General features: G+C 33.4%; 1 protein-coding gene across 1 annotated transcript; it reads right to left on the bottom strand.

Annotated features, from left to right (window-relative positions):
- Positions 1-229: 229 nt before the first annotated feature.
- LOC148940402 (uncharacterized) lies at positions 230-1,214 on the bottom strand. Its single transcript, XM_089105403.1, has 2 exons — positions 989-1,214; positions 230-474 (listed from the first exon to the last, which is right to left on the bottom strand). Exons 1-2 carry the CDS (start codon positions 1,082-1,084, stop codon positions 268-270), a joined length of 303 nt encoding a protein of 100 aa, XP_088961529.1. The 5' UTR covers positions 1,085-1,214; the 3' UTR covers positions 230-267.
- Positions 1,215-23,602: the final 22,388 nt, after the last annotated feature.

Genomic DNA, 23,602 nt, shown 5'->3' with positions numbered 1-23,602 from the left:
ACTTGTTTGATTTGGGTAGTTAATGTGGGGACCCTTTTGGCCTGATTGCACATGACAATTTATGTGTGTACCATCAATGGCACCAGCAGCACATAAAAAAACACTAGATCTTGCTATTTCAGCAAACTTTTCTCCAATCAAATTTACTTCAGCCCCAGTAGGCACCTTGATAACATGTTTACAGAGGGAAAGCAATACATTGATTTTTCTGTGAACAATATCACAAACACTCTGTCTTGGTATACCTGAAGCAAGTGCAACCATCCTTTAAGAGGCACCTGTAGCTAACCAGGCAAGTAGTACACACCACTCAACCTCATCTGACCAGCCTTGTAATTTATGGTTCTCAGTCAATTGGAGAAGAACACCAAATGCAGGAAGGGAGATCCTAAAATGGCTTCTGAACAACTCAGGTTTATCAAAGAAAGTAAACATCTTTGGAGTCATTTGAATGCCACAATACACATGTGGGCGCTGAAAAAAAAAATCATTTTCAGGTACAAAACAAGGCAATTTATATTAGACTGTAAAAAGGAGACAAAATTAATAGACTAATCTACTGTTGCCAATAGCTACTGGCAAGAACAACTATATGGTCTCAATTTCTATATATTTTTTCAGTGTCTATCACAGAGATGCTTGTAGGGATGGCACTATCTTTGGGGTTGCATATATTAGTAGTGTCAATGGAAGTGAGTTCATGCCTCCCTAGATTTTTAAACACAACTTTTGTAGTTTCAAAACTTTATCCAAATTTTTACCTCTGCAAAGTAGCTACAGCTACTCCATTTCAGTGCAGAAATCAGAGTATACTGTTGCTGGAGATGGTTTTCCGTTATTTCAAGAAGCATTAAAATTTGATGCATCTATAAATAACACTACGTTTGGGGTTGTTTTTAAAAATGTCTCCAATAAGTGGGCAACCTCATGCCTCCCCATATTTTTAAACACAACTTTTCTAGTTTCAAAAATTTATCCAAATTTTTACCTCTGCAAAATAGCTACAGCCACTCCATTCCAGTGCAGAAATCAGAGTATACTGTTGCTGAAGATGGTTTTCCATTATTTCAGGAAGCATTAACATTTGCTGCAAGTATGATGAAACAATATGTAGAATACTGATGATCTCCTCCTCATCCACTGTAATAGAGTCATGAACACATTATTTTTGAGTTAGAACTCTTTCTTAAGTAGTTGTTAGTAAATTATGGATCTTAATTTGCTCCAAAGTGCAAATTAAGGTAAAGTACAACATTCAAAATTGATAAAATTTGCAATTGAAATTAGATGGATCACGTGAGATTTCTTTTGGGGTAAAATATTCAACTAGATGTACATTAAAAATTTTAAAATTACCAGGATGAAACAAAGTACACAGAAAGTGTTTCAATTATATTTGTCTAAAATTTTAATTATGATGATACTAGTAATCACACAAGTTGAGATGCATGTTTAAAGTATTAATTTGAATATATTGAAAGAACACCAACATAAAATATTTTCATAAAATTAAGAGATATGTGTCCTATTTGATTACTCTTATGTTAGCATCCACACGCAAATTGCTGGGTTTAGTCCTTCATAAAATCCTCTTCAGAACTCTATTTATCCATTGTTTTACTTAACAGATATCACTGCAGAGTTCGTCTTAAAACACTCTGACAAAAGGATGATCCCTCCCCCAAAAGAAACTCCTGCATATTTTCCAAGTGTTAGCTACATATTTATTAAGGAAAAGAAAGTAATTAGACTACTATAACAATTCCCTTTCTTTCATTATCTAATGATCTTCATCCAAGCCTTATTGCAGCTGACATTAAGGTTTTTAGTGTCTTATCAATCATAACAGCAATGAGCAGTAATTATTGGAGATATATAAAAATTCTTGTTAGTGCTTTGTAGATCAATCCCCACCACTTGGAACATTGGCCATGTCTGCTGAAAGCTCACCATTGAGAATGAATACCAATAACAATTGCATTAATGATGTGGAAATAACTCCTTTTCAAAACAAGTTAAAAGTACAAGTAATTGGACCATGTCTATTATTTATTCTTCTTTATTCTTTTATATCATGAAAACAGGATTCACTTTCTTTACATTAAAGCAGAATTACTATAAATAAGGAAATTTATTAAAATTTTGTATAACTTGGTGCTATAACCAGTGATTGATGGACAGATGGGATACAATTGTTTTGTTAAAAATATTACATTTGGCAATTAATTATAATTTAACAATCTTACAAAGTAGCTAAGTTAGACCAATTCAATTCTCAGAGATTTATCAAGAGCCTTACCAATGTCATTGGAAGAAACTTAAGCACATATTTCCTTCCAAAATGCACTGACCTTTGATACCTTGGAAATATTCTAGATGAGCAACTTTTTGCTATCTTGGAAAGGGGGTGGGCTAGGGAAATGAAACTTTCTGGAATGAATCTACAGAATAAAGTTTATCATGGAAAGGTAATTTTAAGTACTGGTAAATATAGAACAGTCCATATTATTGACCTACAAATAAAGTGAACATACCACTCAAGACCTTTTTTTCTGAATATAATAAGTACTTTTCTTGCAAATCAAATTTTCAGCCCATTTTGGACAATTAAAACTGATACTTTCATAATTTTTTGTTTATAAAAAAATTTTTAAATAATTATTTAAAAATTAATATTTCATCACACATGCATTTTGTAAAAGTTATATAATTAACTAACATTTATTTGTCCTGAACAAGTTGAATATAACAAATTCAAACAAGATCTACCATATTTTCTTCTTATTCTGTTAGGCCACTGAAATCTGCTGTTCAGCGCAAATAGAAAACAAATATCAAAGCTGACAGAAGATACATGGTGGATGGTAAAATGGACTTTAATTGGTAGTTCAAAAGGGCATTATCATTAAGGCCTTCTTGGATATCACTATCCCCGTATAGATTTGATACATTATAAATGACTAGCCTAGTTTCTTTTTGAAGAATTTGTTCTTTTGGATTGCAGGTTACTGACATGTTACCAAGATCAATTTCAGATCCAGTAAAGGGGCCTGACAAGCTGCATCATTTGCATAATACCTCAGCTTCTCCATTTCTATTAATGAATAGGTCAAATTCCTTTCTCAATTTCTTAAAAATATTCATTCTAAGAAAATCAATGTGTTTTTTGGGTTCAAATTTTGGGAGTGGGGTATTTGTATTTGTCTTAGGTGGTGAAATTACTACAGCAAACATGGGGATGGATATTTCATTACCAGGTGTTGGGGCTGTTGAATCATCTGAAGTTGCTGATAGTCTAAGGCCATCAACCTTACGTTTTTTGGCATTCTTTTTCTTATGTTTTTGGACAACTTGGAAATCATCCCATGCCAGATGGTTTACACCATCTGGTAGCTGACAATTTGGGTCACTCTACTGGGGTGATCCTACAGAGATCATAGTACCATCACTAGAAGTAGATGTACTTGATGGTAGTCTAGAGGTAGCTGTTACAATTTTTCGATTCTCAATGTTTGTAGGGTCTGGAGTATGGGAGGGGGGGAAATAGCTGCATCACTCCAGGGAATAGCCTGGTTCCCTTCCATAGGAAGGTCAGGTGGGTCTTGTTTTGACATCAGTCACAAAAAAAAGTAATAGGCTATAGCCTATCTAAAATGCACTAAACCTAGTAAGTATAACAAAGATAATATTTGATGAAAGGCAATCCTTTGGGTGTTCCAACAATAATATATTTAGTAAATATATAAATTGCTACCATGCGGTTACATCCGGGTTGCTGATTTCGCAGAGGCAGACAAAGGTCACTTCGTATCAGACAGCGTGGTCATGCGCGTCAACACCTACAAAGACAGCACTATGCAAAACATTTTGATTCACCGCAGTGCTGTCACTTGAGGTTGCTTTACCGTTCTCTTGAAGTACACAGTATTATGAGATATACAATCATCCAATGCCTTGTTATTTCAAAATCTTTGCTAAAGATTAGCGTACGCATAAAAGGGTGAAGCGGGACTCCCACGGCGTCAATAAAGTTAATAAAGCTGTCCGTAAAGTCAATAAACCGTTTTCCTCTTATAACTTTATTAACTTTATGGTTGTCGGAAAGAAGTTAAACTTTATTTAACTTTTTCAATAAAGTCCGGAAAGTTTAGCAAATAGGAAAAGACTTGTAGAAAATTTCAATTCAGCTAAAAGAAACTAATTAGATAGCCTGTCTTGAACCTTTTTCTCTAATCTGTGGAACATTGATATGTGGAACATTGAAGCAGAATACTTGCTTATTTCCCTAGTGAGAAATAAACCTTTAATATACAGTTCCTCACAAGGGAAACATGAGGACAGAACTTGTGTTGAAAATGCATTCAAGGAATTAAGTGAAGTAATGTGTCAAGAATTGGGTCCTCATTTTGTAGGTGAGTTAACATCTGTGTTCATTCTTTAGAGAATATTGCTAGGGTATTGATAATAGGTATTTTTTAGGCTATCCCGTGCCTGAGAAGTTCTTTTAAGGCAAATAGGGAGAATCAGTCCAAATATTTAAAGCATCTTGAGAGAATCAATCAGTTGTCCTAGTATTGTGAATTTAAAGCTTAAACAAAACCCAGGAAAAGTGTCTCTATTAATAGTCTAATCATATCCTAATGTCAAAATAAAAGCCAGTTTAATCTTTGGTAAAATTCTACTTTAGCTACTTTTGGCTCTTTTGGAAAGGGACTAGTTTAGGAAAATGAAACTTTCAGGGATAGATCTACAGGCTTAAGTATGTCCCAGAAAGGTATTTTAAAGTACATATCTCCACTTGTCCTCCCTCTAGAGGGTCCTGAAATTTATATACCTATGGAAAACTTCACAAAATAACATTTTACCTTAATTTTTAGCAATTATTTTCTTTTTGTCTGACTTTAGTTCTGAAAATGCAATTCTTGTCATTTGAGTAGAATTTTAAGCCATATCAATGTTTATTTCTTCAAGATTTAGGAAATGTATATAGACTATCTTTAAAATCTTATAAATTGGGATTGAGCAAAGTTGTGAATCTGAAAACAATTTCATTTAAGAAGATCCATTTTGCAAGCTTTCACTTTTATAACACAGATTTTTAAAGGTCATCAAAGGTCAGGACCCTCTTGAAAGAGTAACAGTGTGAAATAGGTACTTCAAAATACATTCCTGGGACATACTTTAGCTTGTAGAGCCATCCATGAAAAATTGATTTTTCTAACCTAACCCCTTTCCAAGATAGTCAATAATATCTAAAAAAGAATTTTACCTAATCTTTTTACCCTCAGCACTAGGCTCATAAGAACTAAAGCTAAATTCAGCCACCTGAGGTTATAGCATGCTATGTTAATGAAATAGAAATAGGCAAGAAAATCAACTTTAAGTTAATATCACCCTAATATACTTTCCATTAGATTTTCCAATTTATGGTCCCTGTAAGTACAAATATGCTGCTCTAATGATGATCCCCTCTGCCAACTCACCCTATTTGCACATTAGGGGAGGGGGATTTATTTCCGATGTAAATGGGAGGTAACTTTAAAATTTACCCCAACCCCCTAAATGTGCAGATATATACACTGAATTGGTATAGGCTATAGGAATGGGGGTAAAATTCATTTCCGACAAAAATGAGTATTATATTTGGAAGGAACATAAAAAAAGGCATTGAGTGGTATATTCACAGTATTTATAACAAATACCATATTCACTTTATTTATAAGTAAGTAATATGATTTGGTAAAAATTTACCCCTAGTTAACATATTTTCAAGGGGGAGAATTAAAATGAAGTAGGCTATTTTGCAGGCATCAAGGCTAATTATAGAAAAAGCCAAGACAGATAGGCCAAGTTATTGAAAGGCAAGTCTGGGATAAGCCCATTTTAGGATTGTATAAAAATGTATGTTGCAAAAAAGCAATGTAGGAAAATTGGGTCTAAACATTTGGACAACAACATGATTACATTGCTGAAGCAAATCCCACCTCCTTTGTCACAATCATTGAATGCACATTATTTGAATGCATCTCTTTTAGTGAGAAGAAAAATGACTACTGAAGCTCTGGATTCTTTGATTTTAAGTAGGTAAAAAGAATTGATAGTTAAAGAAGTGTAGATGTTGGCATTCCTTGTTTGGATATGGACCTACATTTAGATAACAATCCTGCTTCTATGTAACCCAACAAATTTGTTACCAACTGAAAATATAAATATCTAAATGCCCTTAGAAGAAGGAAAATCCGAAAATTAATTATAATTCTTGATGTAATTATCACAGAGAGGAAATAAAGACCATTAAATGTGATGCCTCTCCAAAAGAAAAATGCATGTTTACAGGAGCTGACAGATCTCTTAGAGAAAGGAAAAGCATGGAAAGTAGTCTCTGAACTTCTTGGCATTAGTTTAAGTACTGCCAAAAGAAGGCTCTTTCATAGTGGTCAGGCCAGATCTGCTGTTATATTACAGGGTTAATGAGTATTTTCTTATCACACATTCATTCTAATCTTTTGAAAAAATTAGGGTAAATAACCAGTGATGAAACCATGTTTATTATGTTAAAATATAACACTAATAACTTGTTAATTCATCAAAAATGAACTGAAATGTATATATCATTGAATAGCTATGCTTAGAAACTTAATAAAATATATTTATTACAAATTCCCTAAAAAACAGCTTCCTTGTTTGATTATTTACAGGCTCTTGATATGTAAAAGAAAGTCAGAAGTAATTTGGTTTTACGTTATATGGCAAAAAGATGCTCAATTATTTTTTATATTTGATTTAGTTCAAATCTCCCTCAATGTTCTGTCAAATTTTCACCATCATATATGTAGTCTTAATTCTACTAGTATCAAAGTAGTAGTGGTAGTGGTAGGAACAGTAGTAGCAGTTATAGTTTATTATTAGAAGTAGTAACAGCAGTATTGATAGCAGTAGATGCTTAGTGTGTTTTGATTTAATTCAAGTTTCCCTTCAACAGTTTCTCAGATATGTTTCCAATATCATCAGCCTAAGTAGTACTTGCTAAAGAATTAGTAGTTTTATTTATAGTAGTTGTAGTAGTAATAGTAGTTGTGGTAGTAGTTGAAGCAGCAGTAGTAGTAGTAGCCAGCATATATGGCCTTTTGATAAATTGTTCATCTCTTTATATTTTCTGAAAGTTCTAAATTAACATACTCAGTCATTCCTGGAATAAAACCTTCTACAAACCCTTTTTACAAGTTTTGATTTAGTTCAACATTCCCCTCAACACTTCCTGAAAGTCAAACATGCATACCTTTCTCAATAAAATAGACTATGTGAAAACAGTTAAGAAAGTGCATATATTACAGCCCTGGCCCTGTGGCCTTAGGTTGGTTGGGGGAGGGGGGTTGAGCTCCCCAATTGCATAATTACTGAACCTTTCAATAATGCTGATAAAAAATAATGTCTTGATGTTTTGTGTAGATGTTTGTGTTGGGTGGGGGGGGGGGGGTGGGTAGGGTTGGTTGCTCTTAAATCACTGACTCTTAAAAAGGGCACTATAACTTCCTTTTTAAAATCAAATAAGATCAATCTGAATTGTAAATGACTACCCAGTCCATTTAAACCTTATATACCCAAAGGACCTAACTGAAAGCCCTGATCCAGGGTTCTGGGGAAATGTGTCAATCCTGAACGAAATGGACATTGCACAATTTCAATCAGATGTGTTTGGTGGGGATAGTTGGGGGGACTAGTTGGCCTCCATCACTTTTGTCTCTTAAAATGGAACTAGAACTACTAATTTAAACCAAATGAACTGCCTCTAAAGTTTGTACAGCCATCCCTTCATAAGAACCTTAAATGCCTCAGCGGTATAATTGGTAACTATTACCCCTAGGCTCTGGTGGTTTGTATCAACTCCAAAAGCTTTGTTATAAGATTTTTGGAATATTTTTCATAAAAGTACCGTCTCAAAATTTTTATTGGATCCATCGTCCGAAAACATGACAGGTGTGATTAGAAGGGGGGGGGGGGTGCTGTGTTCTGATCACTTTTACCCTATAAAATGGCATTAGAACTTCTGATTGCCAATCCTTTTAAATGATTGTTGAAAACGCAGTGATAAAAATACAAAACTACAGAAACTATGAACAGCCAGGATGAATGCCATCTATAAAAAAAATATCATTCAGTACAAATTTGAAAACAGACAAAACGTTTATTAAAAGAATGGCTTTTTTCTTATATTTTATTGCAAAGTTGGAAAAAAAAACTAAAGATAAAGGTTCTCCCCCTTAAAAATATGTTAACTAGGATCATTTTGCATATCTTGAAGTAAGAATTGTTTTCTTTACTCATACATTTCACCCTGGGCTAATTGAGATTGGATGACCATAATCTTTTAATTGACATTTAAACTTTGGCCAAAGTTATCCTTACAGCCTAGCCAAAGATTTTATAGCTATTATTCTTAAACTTTAGGGTAAAGTTCTGTTTGGAGCTACTTTTTATTATTATGGAAAGTGTTTAAATTAGGGAAATGAAAATTTTAGGGATGGTTCTACAGACAAAATTATGTCCCAGAAAATACTTTGAAGTACCTACTTCTGCTCCTTCTCACTCTAGAGGGCAGTGACTTTTGATGCTCCTTCTCACTCAAGAGGGCAATGACTTTTGATGACCTTTAATAAACTTTTTTATAGAATTGAAACTTTTGATTTTAACCTAAATGCTATAAAAACTATAGGCTACTTGGCTATTTTCTTATTTTAATTTTATTTATATTAAATCTTTACTTGTAAAACTAAATTCAGTTCCAGTAAACTCTTCTTGATAGCTATACCTATTTTGTGACTTCCATGGCATAAAATAAAGTAATGACATTATTTTATGACTTTTCATTACTAAAACTTAATTTTTAAAACAGCTATTAGAGTCAAGAAAGTGTTGCAATTATTTCTAATCAGAGACTGCTTTGGTAGAAGTATTGTTGCATTACTTTTCACCAATTTGAACATGCATAGCTATAGTATAAGGCAAGAATTGAAAAAAAGTCTACCAATAAATTTTCAGTGAAATGCAATTTCCAAATATAATAATCACTATGGTCATAAATGCATCCTAAACCCCCCCCCTAATGGGTACAAACACAGCTCTAGGCCATACATAAAAGTACTGATATTGAAAATATGATGCATTAGTAACAAAATTATGGAAACTATAACAATGAAATTGAATTTTTGTAATAAATGAAACTACATACTCACTTGAGATTTTCTTCTTTAAGAATACAGTCTCAATATGCAATAGGAAGAAATAAATCATATACCAGCACCCTCACCCAAAAAGATGATGAGCAACTACCCCACCCCATGCTCCTTTTTGTTACTGAAAGACTATGATCAAAAGTTTTACCTAAACATTTGATTGAACATAGTTGGCAGGTCCAATAACTTACGTTTGCAGATTATATGACCTCACTCCCTCCCATAGCTGCTCGGTAAAGGATTGCTAGTTATGTGATTGGCATGTTATTGATGTAGCCTATAGCTTTGTAGCCTTTTTGCTATTTGGAAATTTATTTATTTTTGTTGAGGGGAGGTTCCCACAGAGAGGGCAGTTTCTTTTTTTTAGGGGGGGGAGAGAAGGAGATTTCCTGGCAGATTTGGAAAATGGTTGTAAACTAAATAATAATACAAAAATTCAAATGAAATAAGGAACAACATTATAACTTAAGTCTATCAGGAATTACTCTGTATGTGAGGGATGCTCTTTCGTCCACCACTGCTAAAAAAACTGTTTAAAAAAACTTTAAGATTATAGCATACATTACAAGGGGAGGCCCCCTTCAAACATGGGATAATTTCTGGGTTTTTTTAGTTTTAAATTTGTTTCTTACTTTTGGTTGGAAAAACTTGTTCTGTTTTTTTGTCAAGCAGTTTGTGGTAACAAACTGTGAGTAAGGAACCTTGTTCCTCAATAGTAACAAAAGCTCTAAGCAACAGAGTTTTGGGGACAATAGATACCTCAAAAGAACCACATTTTAATTCTTATTCCAATTATGTGACAAACCTGAGAAAATTCGCCCAACTTTTGAAAAAGTGGGGGAAATACTCACTTGTGCTTGATGCTGTCCCTACTGTTTTTAGTTGGGTGGAAAAATATCCAAAGAAAGTCCCCTCTGAAAAGAAAAGAGCCCAAAAGTAAGATTGAATTTGTCAAAGCTTGGAGGTTTGCCCCTTCTGTCTATTTAAAGAAAACGGATTCATAATTGAAGCTTTGATCATTTCAATCTTAAGGGTGACCTATATTTGCAACACTTCATTAAATAGTTGTAAAAGGGTACTTTTATTTATTTGGTTGTCTTTTTCCTAAAAGATTTGTTAAAATCTCTAAATTGATACACGTTTATTACAAATTACTTATTCATACCTGAGGTCAATTTGCAAGTTTTGACCTACTTTGGAATCCCTTTTTCTCAAAATTACATTTAAATTCATTGAAGCTAGGAAACACAGACTTCCTGTCTTTTTAGAGAAAGTTGATGGACATAAGTAAGTTTTATTGCACTAAAGCTCTAGGGCCATGGCAACTCAAAAAAAGGAAATTAGCTTTAAATTACTTGACATTACAGAAGCATAACAGAAACAAAGAAAAACAAATCACAAATTTTCACTTCTGTACTCAATTGCCAACCTGAGCAATTGTCCTAAATTTTAAATCTTGAAAAACATTCAACCCTTATTACATTCAAAAGCCGTCTCTCATGACCTACACTCTTATCCATACATACACAATTCAGGCAAAAGTAATGACCATCTTACTTGCATTTCTTCATTTCTACTTACATTTAAGGGGTTTAAAAGAATTTTTGTATGGCTAAGTCAGTAGGTGTACTTAAATAATTTTTTTCCACCTTTTTGAACATTTTTAAATTGGTAAAAAAGGTTAGATTTTCAAAATTTTTAGTGACCAAAATATATGTCAATCAATATTAGGTGCAGTAGAAAGAGCAACCACTGGTAATAGACCCACAGAAATATTTAAGGTGATAAAAATGTTTATTGCCTGAAAATTTGGCAAAACTAGAGAAAGGGCTCCTCAATAATTAATAGCTTAAAAATCTCTACTTTAAACACAGCAAAACACATTTGTTTGAAAGTCAGAATGGCCTGAAAAATTATTTAATCCTAATCATGCTTTGAGACCTTTAGCTGATTGTCTAAATGCTTTTAAAAATCACTGAAAATAAAATGTTGTGCGCAAACTGAACACCAATATGTAAGTAACTATGGTAACACTAGACTTTTAAGGTCCAAACTGGTAATACTGATCTCCATTTTGTGGCTCGTTAGCCAGGAAGTGCAATAGCTAGGGGCGAGTCATCCTATGCTTTTGCATGCCCTTCCTGCTTACCTTCCCCAGATTTCTCCAGGTACCCATTTAAAGCTGGGTCATCTATGGCTGAGCTTACAGAGTCACATCTCCGACCCATATTCCAAACCAAATAAACTGGCAATGGCAGGAATTAAACCTGTGCCCCTTGGACAAAGGATTCACAACCCAGAGCGCCAATCACTTAGCCAGGGACACTAATGGGACCAGGGAAAAACAAATATTTGAAACAATATATTAATAAAACAATATAAACATAAACAACAATATAACAATAAACAATATATTTTATTTAGACAAATTGATTTTAAGACATGTATCAACAAAACTCCAGAAGGGATTGTATTTAATTAAGATACAAACAAGCTCTGTGAATGTTTAGCTTTGTGATATTCTAGTCTTCAAATAATAAACAAATCAAAAATTCTATTTGTTTTCCAGCAGCTTGTTTGAGCAAAATTATTTGTGACAGCAATATACACATTGTTGGCTAAGAATCTCTCTAAAATGCTTTAAAACAGAAGGGATTTTAAAAACAATTATACTGATCAGCAAGAAGAATATTAACATAACTCTCTAAACTTGGCACTTTTTAAGACAAATTTATAGCAAAGCAAATGCACAGCTTTAATGCCTTTCTATGTCATCTCTAAAAAAACATTAAATTGCTTTAAAACAAAAGGGGTTTTAAAAACAATTATACTGATCAGCAAGAACAATATTAACATAACTCTCTAAACTTGGCATTTTTTAAGACAAATTTATAGCAAAGCAAATGCACAGTTTTAATGCTGTTCTATGTCATCTCTAAAAAAAACCATTAAATTGGATCAAATTTATTTGGATAAAAGATACTTCGAAGACTTTTAGTCGAATCTGGGAAATGAGGGGCCAGGTATTCCTTCACAATTTACAAATAATGTAAACAAACAGTAAATCATAATTTTCCTTTTAGAAAGAAGAAAGTTGATTTAAAGAAATATATATATATATATATATATATATATATATATATATTTAACACAAAGCAAGTGACATCAATTAAATGAAAAAACACAAAAACTCATGTAGAATAAATAATATCAGCCATATATTTAACCTATAGGGAGTGCGACGCATTGCACAGCCAAGAAAAGCGTTTCCTTTGCATAGAAGCACAAAAAATTGCATTATTTGAAAAAAAGTATCATTTTAAATCACCCTACAATTTTGCAATAGCTATGGGTAATGACTTACGTGCAAAGTATAGCATACTTGCTGGTCGTTGTCCACAAGTTGTCATTTTGAACTTTGTCAGTTGTTCATTTTAAGTGAGTACTAATAAATACATTGTTTATTATGATTTTCTTGTTTGTATTGTCAGATGTCAGACAAGCCTCTCGTGAACTCTAGGTAACACTCTCATAGGGAATCAGAATCATAAGAGTAACAAGGTATTCCTAAAGCCGTAGTCCTTAGTCTCATAGAGGTAACAAAACTCAATCAGATCCCATTTCATACAATTCATAGGAGGAGGGATTCAAACCCTTCGTTCTGCTACCTCTAAATGAAAAATAAGAAACACCCTTAAGGTGTAAAAAGCCCCTTAAGAAAAAGTAAACTTATAAATTAAATATACCCCCCGTTTCATTTGGTGCGGCCTGAAATTAGAGAAATTCACAAGAGGGACTGACAACTGACAATATAACAAAAATCTTTCTTATTTATTTTCCTGTAGGTGTTTATTTTAGTGATGTGTACCTTACAAATTTTCTTTAGAAATAAACAATTACCCAAATAAGAAACAAAAAAAAGTAGGAACAACATATTTTTAGTAAAATAGCACAGGAACAAAAAGAACTACTAAAATCTCATCAATTAATTGCAGCTTCAGTAGAAATTGCACAATCCCTCCCAGAATATGAAGGGGACACAGACATGGACCAATTCAATATTCATTTGGCCCAATTTGTAGCAATGACAAAAGTTGATTTAAAAGTATTAAAAAATATGCTACTCCCAAGATCAAAAGACCAAGTGCTTACGTTTTTAAAACAAATTGAAAATTCAATAGTTACAGAACCAAACTCATCAATAAACTTGGTAGAACTATTACAACAGGCATTTCAAAAAGATTCATTGACACATTTTCTTTGAACAAACTAAAACATGGGGTAGTCACGTTCGAACAAACACAAAATGTAAGACAATACCCACATAAGATTAGAATCTCGACAGAAGCACGATATGGCCCGGGAGAAGGAGAACTATATGAAAAAAATACTTAATGCTTTCAAACAGGGAATCACCCCTAAGCTTTATCGTCTATTAATTTCCAAAAACATCGAAGACTTGAAATTAGCGGTTCAGGAGGCTAAGAGGGCTTGTGAAATTGACAATATTGTCTTACGACATCAAAAATTATCAATTAACAACGTAGAAACAAAAACACCCAAATCCTCGAGAGATCCCTCCTTGCGATTTTTCTCACGAGAACCATCGCCAAAACCTAACCTAACTAGAAATCAAACCCCACGAAGTCGAAGATTGGTACGTTTTTTGGACAATAAGTAATCCAGGCTAACAGCCTTTGACCAACCAATAAGGTGCTATGCATGTAATCGCATAGGGCACATAGCAAAGAACTGTTTTTCAAAAAGTTACCGCTCTAACTACTGCGGAACAAATAATAGTTTGTTCAGGAGAACAAACAATAATGGGTACAGTATGAGAGGCAATAGAGGAAATACCTCCCTAACAAGAGGTAGATATAACAATCTCCAACGCAATACGTCACAATACCGCGGGGAAACTAGTTACCCAAGAAGTAATTGGAATACTAGGGGCAACTTTGCAAACAGGCGGGACAAAATGCCAATGCTAATTGGCAATATAACCAGAATAATGAAAATAGAACGAACGTTCTACACCAAATAACTTGGCACCCCAGGGAAACGACACAAGCCTCTAAAACCCATAAGACCTAATTTTGGCGGCAGAATATTTTATAGGTCTCCAAAAGTAATAATACCATTTTTAAGGGCAGAAAATAACAAAATATTACCAATATTTAACTATTTTAGTGTTGCAAATATTTATTTTAATGCCTTAATAGACTCCGGAGCCACTGTAAATGTAATAAAAACATCGTGTTTAATGCATTACCCAGGCACATCAAACAACGAATAAACTATTCATGTCCTAACTTATCAAGCGTGACAGGACATAATTTAGTGGTTGAAGGATCTATATACCTGACCATACGTAAAGATAATAGAAGTTTCCCTACTAGATTTATTATCTGTAAAAATTTGCCTTATGAAGCGATAATAGGTTCGATTTTTTTTAAAAACAAACAACATACTATTAGACGTAGTTAATTCATAACTTATCTATCCGTCGGAAAAACGGGTCAGAGTGAACAATATCCAAAACAATTCAACAAAGGTGAAAATAAATGATATGAAAGAATACAGAGACAAACAAATTCTGGAAATTACCAAATTATGTAAAGAAATTGTAAGAGTAGATTCCTTTAATAATAAACCTAACAAAATTGTTTTTAATTCAATAAATACAAAAACCTCTGGAAAATACTACGGATTCTTAGTGCGTAAAACCAAAATTCCACCTAAATCAATGCAAAGAGTTCAAATATCACAAACGATTGAACCAATTAATGACAAAAACGAAAATTTGGATTGCTTTGCCAATAGAGCATATCCCTAAAAATTTAACATGTGAAGAACAAATTATAAACTACGAAAAAGGAGAGGGTTACATTTGGATAACCAATACCCACGAAAATGTAATTAACTTAAAAAAGGGAACATGCCTAGAAGAGATACAAGTTGTGTCAGAAGTAGACTTAAATAATTGGAAAAAATCAGGGGAAAACTTAGTAAATAATATAAATACACAAGAAAACGAATACCCACTATCCAAAACCCATTTTTTTTAATTTGATTTAAATCATATCACCAATATCCCACTAAAGCTCAAGTTATGCGAACTACTTTGGGAATTTAAAGACGTTTTTTCAACATCCGAGAATGACATAGGTCTAATTCCATTCTACGAACACGTAATACAAACTACAGGATTACCTGTTGCTAAACAACCATACCGTATTCCATACGAACATAAGGATTGGCTTCAAAATAAAATCAAGGAGCTCGACCGAAATGAAATAATCAGACCCAGCCTTAGCCCTTATTCTGCTCCTGTGATCCTTGTACTAAAAAAAACAAGGACCTTAGATTAGTGGTAGATTACAGAGCCTTAAATAAACAAGTTGTTAGCGATAAATTCCCACTTCCCAGAATAGATGAAATCTTGGACTCGATTTCAAACAAAAATAAAATATTCACCTCCCTTGACTTAACTCAGGGATACCACCAAGTAAAAATAGCAGAAGGTGACGTATACAAATCTCAATAGACATCATAACTATGACGTTACTAAATTTAGCTTCTGATGTGAGTAAATTTGAATTTGCCCTATTTGCGTTAACAGGTGGAACATTATCATATGACTTAGTTGACCCAACTAGCTTAAAAAATATCCTAGATGAAATTAAAACTGACCTAACATTTGGTCTCCACTTACTAGTGGAACCAGAAGTTGCCAACTTATTCCTTTATTACGCAAAGCTAAAGGTACATATTACAGAACTAAACGAACAACTTTTTACAGTAGTAACAATACCCCTAATCAATCAACAATCAATATATGATCTATACAAGATTTCTCCCTTTCCTCTTAATATTAAGGAAACCAATTCCTTTGTAAGCATTGTGCCAGAGGCAGAATATCTACTAATTGACCAGGCCAGAAGGAAATGTGCATTAGAAAATGCACAAGAATTAAAGGAATGTGCCGCATTCAATAAATTGGTCTACCAACTAACACTACCTATCTACAATGTGAAAACAGCATAATGTGTATTGGATATTTTTCTGAAAGAATCCCAGCGGGAGGACATCCCAAGTCCATGTGAAGCCCTAACTGGAAATACTAAACGAGAAATATTTATCAATCTCAGGAATGACCTATGGTTATTTACTGTACCTAAAATGACAGTTTGAACCACTTCCTGTAACTATAATACTGAGAAAATTGACCCAAGCTACCGAACTGAACTATTATTAAAGGATGTGGGAACCATAACAATAAAACAAGGTTGTCGTCTTGTAACTAAGGAAACCACTGTGCAGACACCATAATTACAACATAATGTAATTGCCATAATTACACAAAGCACAAACATGATAAGTCAAAAATAGTAAATTTTCAGGGAATAAATCTGTCATTCACAATCCCAAATATAAATAATGAGGAAATAAGAAACTCTATTTGGACAAAAATAGATAACATAAAAGGCACAGTACCACTGACGAAAATAAAGAGACATTGGATTCCCAGATACCACTCTTCACTAATGAAGACCAAAGACTAGAATTTGTTGAGAACCAGTATGGACTATTCTCACCAAACTCATGGTACAACATTATAATAACATCTTTTGTATTTCTTGTTTCGCTAACAATAAGAGCCTTATTAACTTTGAACTATGGTAAGCTCTTAAAAATATGCAACAAAAGACCCAAACATGAAAAATGGATGCACAAGAAATGCATCAATTAAATCCATCAGCTCCTGATGAATAATTAAGCCTTACAAACTAGGGGGATATTATATAATACAAGAGAGATAAGAGGTCCTCTCTTGTAATAGCCAATATCCAAAACCTATTGTAATTAAATATTGTTAATGTACTGTTTAAATAACAGACATCAACAATAAAGAAGGCACCAAAAGTTTTGCTGATAAAGACCTTTATTATTAATCAAGTTGTAGTAATGTAATTTTAAAATATATTCAATTTTTTTTATATAACCTTGCAACTACTCCACCACAACAATGTAATAAGTGGTGAAGACTGTGCTTATATGTAACCATTGTGTTTTGTTACCATACTTATATGTAACTATGTACTTTTGCAATATTATTTAAGTATTTGATACCTTCTTTTGACGTATATTATGCCTTCTTTTTATGCACTAAGTAACATGCTATTGAACACAAATCTGCCTAGAGTTTTTATTACAGGAACTGTCATGCCTCAAAGATACCAACATGGTCTTAATCAATGTAACATCCTTTGTCATAATTTGTCAACCACCGTAACAACCCAAGAAGATACATTTGTTGATATTTCCCAGTCATGCTGCATCACCACAAATGGCACCTAAGTAACCCAGTCATCATAAAGTAACTATGTTGTTCCCCATCTTATAGAGAACTTGGAAGACAAGAATAACTCAACAAAGAGGCTTATCCTCCCCAGCAGAAACTTCTATACTCACAATATTCCTCAAAATAGAAGAAACATAGACCAAATTAAAAGAAGTCAAACGCATGCAGACCAAATCCAATTATCCAAGATAATCAACTGAAGACAATCAACTGAAAATAATTAGTCATACAAGTCAGCAAAACAATCAACCGAGACTCTTAGTTATACAAGTCATGAAGCAGTAGAAAATAGATTTGAAGCAGGAAATATATAAGATCAAATTCATCAAGAAAAAAGATAAGATATACCTTAAATAAACTCCAATCTTTATCAAATGAACATTAAATCCAAATAAGGTTTTGATAGATAACTTGATATATAAACATTGAAAAATAGGGAACCAATTAAAACTTTTGACATTAATCCTAAAATTTATAGACTATTACAAATTTCAAGTTTAATTAAAGTGATAATGGGAAAAATGACTAAAGTTCGCCTTTGCAACAAGAACCGTAATTAATCAAAATCAACAAGTGGAAAGGGTAGATAAGAGACATGAAGAATTATGGCAAGATATGAAACGGAACCACAGACAAGAGGTATGTAATACAAACGTCCAATTTGCATAATTTTATGGTACCAACAATTTTGTTGTTGTTGTTTGGGGTTTGACGCGTTCGACCAATCGATCATATGCGTTCGTATCACTCGATTAACCTGTGCCTTCTGTAATCACTAGCTTGCTTGGGTGTCACTTTAGTCAATATTCATTGAGCCATGTCAGGTATCACTTATTGTGCTATTGGTCATTCACATGTAGCAAATGCCTGCGTCGAAAAACAAGAATCAGAGTAATTCGGTACTGCTTTGTCATAAAACAATTAAAATACAATTGAAACACAATTAAATAAATAATGCCAATATACAACATTCCTGTCACATGCGTTAACTAAAAAAAAAAAAAAAAACCTGATAGAACATAGATAAAAAGAAAAAATATACAAATTGTGATGACTCTAAAATAAGCTAATATAAGGGTGAAAAAAAAAAAAAAAAAAAAAAAAAAAAAAAAAAAACCTTAAAGGGAATGAACCAAACCAGTAGTCTTAACAAATCTACCTAAAAAGTTTGTGCTTAGTTGTCTAGCCCAAGGAGGAGACGTGTAATTTCCCAGAACAGAGCGCATTGTAAATGCCTCAAATACCATCTCACAGCAATTCCTTAGTATTTCCCTCTCCTTTTCATATTTTCTACAGTTGAAGATGATGTGACGTATGTCTTCGTACACTCCACAAGTGTCGCAGTTGGGGGGAGGGGTCATTTTCCAATGGAAGAGTGTTGATTTAGTCCTTGCATGGCCACATCTAAGACGAAAGAGACAAGTTGAAAGAATGCGAGATGAGAGGTACATTTCTTTTGATGGCTGCTTGTAATTATGGAGATCAAGGAGCTGGGTATGAAAAAAATGGAGCCACGCCTTTTCTTCCTCCAAAATTTTGGATCTGACTAAAGGCATAAATTCAGGACTGGTATCAGGGGTTTTAGTGACCGGACACAAACGGGAGGCTTGCTTTGAAGCAAGGTCTTCTAGTTCATGTCCGTTTATACCACAGTGTGCTGGAACCTATATAGATAGGGCTGATATACCCTTTCTTGCAAGTTGTGTAGCCAAGTTTTCAATCTCCATGGCAACATTTCTTGCTTGGTGCTGCTGGTGTGAAAGGTAGTCCAGAGCTGACAATGAATCAGTGCAGACAATATACTTCAATATTCTACCATGAACACTTCCTCCATGGAAAGATCCTCCCACATAACCCCCGACCCCCCCCCCCTTACTAGAAAAAATCCCCCCCGAAAACGTCTCTATACTTCCCAATAACCAATACTATATCTAAACATTAGGTAAAGTTCATAACTTTTAGCCCTCCCCCCGGGTACTTTGGGGGGGGGTTAAGTAATCCTAAAAGACATAGTTATTATAATTTCGACTATGCTGAACAAAATGGCTATCTCAAAATTTTGATTGGGTGACTTCGCGCAAAAAAAATGAGCTTGGGAGGGAGCCTAGTTGCCCTCCATTTTTTTGGGGCCAGATTAAAAGAGTACTAGAACTTTTAATTTCTGTTTGAATGAGCCCTCCCACGATATTCTAGGACCACTGGGTCAATACAATCACCCCTGGGAAAAAAACACACATCCCTGATCTTTCTTCTGGCAAAAATACAAAATTCCACATTTTTGCAGATAGGAGCTTGAAACCTCTACAGTAGGGTTCTCTGATATGATGAATCTGATTTTTTGATTTTCATCAATGTTCTCTAACTTTTAGGGGGCATTTCCCCCTTTCTTCAAAAATCAGGCAAATTTCTTCAGTGCATAAGTTTTGATGGGTAGGACTAAACTTGATGAAACTTATATGTTTGAAATCAGCATTAAAATATGGTTCTTTTGAAGTATCTATTGGTATCAAAATTCTGTTTTTTAGAGTTTCAGTTACTATTGAGCCAGGTTGCTCCTTACTTACACTTTATTACCAAAAACTGTTTGATTAATTTAAATTTAAAAAACTTTCACAAAGTAGGGTTTTCAAAGAAAAGTAAAGAGCTACATTCACCCAATAATGAGCAGAAATGAAGTCAAATAATTTTTCAAGCTCAAAACTACCACAAATCACCATCAATAAATATATGAAACCCAAAACAAAATAGAAATTAAAATAAATAATCATATTAAACTCAAAATAAGCAGAAGCTAAGATGAGTAGGGCTGATTTCATCCATGTCTTCTTTAGACAATTTGCTATTCCTTAAATTTGATTTGGTGTGTCAGGAAAAGTTACTGAATGTTTTGCTCTTATGATCCAGTGCCTAGTTAATCAAAGTCATAAAAGTGTTACAAACCTCTTTTTTAATTGTATTCAGTACTTTTATAATTAAATGAAAAATAACATGTATATGATACGAGGAATGTGGCTATTTAGATGTGCAAGGCTGCTAGGGTTATGTTTCTTAGACTTAAATGTAGTGAAAAATGACTAATATTATTTTACTCCTAAACAATGGTAATTTTTTTTCAAAATGGATGTTCAAAATCAGACTGTCCAATTGCTGAGGTATTACCCTAGGCTAAAGATTACCAAAGGGATAAGTTAGATAGTTAATTAATTTTACCTTGTATTTCCTAGTGAGTATCTTATTTTACAAATATAACCATGTTATACCAATTTTTTATTTTACACTGATTTTACAACACTAGCTGAGATTGCTCTTGCTCTTTACTTAGACAGTGCTATTGTGCTGTATATGATTAGATAAATTTCATTTTATATATTATTTAGTTGGTAAATATTACTAAATTGGAATTTTACCTTTCAGGTCTAATATCTGGGCAAATTTGTCGCAAAATCAAGAAGTACTAGCCATGTCACCGAAAACACGGTACATAAAAAAATGTAGGATGTGCATTGACTGCCTGAAACCAGTGTTAGAAAGTTCAGCCAGAACATATAAGCAAGATCAAGTTGTATCAAAGCACAATAGCTCTTCTAATATGCTTGATTCTCAAAGGAATGATAAAAGATATTCTGTTTCTTCACCCACTGGAAAGTGGAAAGTGGTCCAATCTCAAGAAAGAAAAAAACCAAACCATGGAGTAGCAAACCCAAAAGATAAACTGTGCCCCGCATTAACAAAGTGTGGCAAACAAATATTATGAGATTATGATGCAAATTTGCCATCAACCAGTGAAAGCTGTAATACTACCTCCAATTTTGAACATGACCATTGTAATAGTCTGAAATCAAGACTATATTGAAGATACATCAGACACAAGGATTGAGTTTGTGGATAATGCCACAAATACAAAACAATCGCAGTTTCAAAGATCTATTTTGATTTCTGACCATGCTTATAGTTCCAAAGAGGATGAATGCATAGACACAAACATGGTAGATAACACTCTAAATTCAACCTTAAATGAAGTAGAAATAGATGTGGACAATATGAATGACTTTTCCCTTGAAGATCTTGACTGTGTATTCAATGTTAAAACTTCTAGAAGGACAAGAACAAAAAAGCAACAGTGGTCACCCAAAAAACAACAAATGGCAAGAAAAATAAGAAATCTCAGGAGGCAGAATTTACGATTAAGGAAGAAATTGAAAAAATGCAATCAACTAAATACTGGAAAGCCTTCTAAGGATCAACTTTGCTCTAGAACAACCAAATATGTATTAATGGAATCGTTGTCAAAGTAAGCTATTTATAAATTTTTGGACTAGCTAGAAAATAGTTATGGCAATTTTATTCTCTTTTGTCAGAGTATTCTCATCTTTAATATTCCATTTAAAAAAACCTGTCCCTTAAAAAATTAAATGTCTAAATATAGGCGGAGCATTCTCTTTATTTTATATTTTTTATTTCTATTGTTTTAATATAGTTCTGAATAAAATTGGATTTTGTTATTTTAGTTAAATTTTTTATGACAGTATGTTCTATTTTGTGTTTTTTTTTTCTTATTGCTTAGATTTATTTATTCTCATCTTTTGTAAAATTTGATGCAGAAATTTGTTCATATGTATCTGTTAATATCTGACCCCTAGAGCAGGGTGGAGACTATTATTGTAGATATATGTGTTATTTGGGGTTTTGGGGAGGAGATATAACTTAGTATGTAGGGAGCTTTAAAATATAGTCTTTGAGATTACTGTGCTGATGTTGTAAGGTAGAGTGTACCAAAATCAAGCGTTTGATCCACTTGTCTGTCCAATTCGTAGTTGACAGGTCCTGATGGAGTTTTGTTACTTTAATCTTACAATGTTTCTTCTAAATTAATTGGGAGTTAGGTCGTTTTGCAGTCTTCTATTTATTAGCTGGGACTCCCACCAATTGATGAGAGTTGAGAGAAGTAAAGTGGTTGAAATTGCAAGAATATTCATAAAAGTTTCTTTTTTAGGTATTTTTCTGGCTCTCATTTATTATTGATGCAAATGCAGATTCGAAATATTAAAAAAAAATGAAGGGACATCGGTACACAGACAAGGAGAAAGCACTAGCCTTAACTTTGTACCTGAAATCCCCCAAAGTGTACAGTTTTTACAGGAAGCTTTTAATTCTTGCAAGTCGAAGTCTGCTGCTAAAATGGTGCCAGTTAATGAAAATAAATGCAGGACTGTGTGATGACCTGCTTTATGTTTTAGAAACAGTAACTAAAGACCTACCTGAGATTGAGAAGAATGTTTTATTGTGTTCAGACGAAATGGCTCTCAGAGAAGCCTTTAATTACAATAGGTATATGGATAAAGTTCAAGGATATGAGGACTGAGGAAAAAGGAGAAAATATACCAGCAAATACAGCACTTGTTGCCATGATCCGTTCAATATGTGGCAATTGGAAAGTTCCAGTGGCTTACATACTGAGTTACAACTCATGCAAAGCAAATAAGCTCGAAACATTTGTGAATAAGCTAATAAGTAAGCTCCATACGATTGGATTAACTGTCCAATTATTGATCAAAGACCAAGGATCAAATTTTGTGAAATTGGAAAAAATCCTGAGTGTTAGCCAAGAACAACCTTTTTTCTCTGCTAATAATAATCTCAAGACATTTTTTATGTTTGACACCCCACACTTATTGAAAAGCACCAGGAACAACATTTAAAAATACAATTTTAAGTTCTTTGATGGAACAGAAGCTAGATGGAGTCATGTGTGTCAGGCTTACAATTATGCCTCCAAAAATAATATCCATATGATGCCTAGACTCCATAGAGAACATTTGTTGTTGAATAATATAAAAAAAATGAATGTCAGTCTTGCTGCCAAGGTTCTAAGTCACTCTGTTGCTAGTGCTATGCATTGTTTATATGCCACTAATATTCTGGGTAAGGAATGTCTGGGAACAATAAAATTCATAAAGAACATAGACAAACTGTTTGATTTATTCAATTCACTTCTCTGTTAGAT

Source organism: Artemia sp. Qi Xiang Cuo, chromosome 19, assembly GCF_049724085.1.
Source record: "Artemia sp. Qi Xiang Cuo chromosome 19, ASM4972408v1, whole genome shotgun sequence".
NCBI classification, from domain to species: domain Eukaryota; kingdom Metazoa; phylum Arthropoda; class Branchiopoda; order Anostraca; family Artemiidae; genus Artemia; species Artemia sp. Qi Xiang Cuo.
This window is presented reverse-complemented; position numbering and strand designations above follow the sequence as displayed.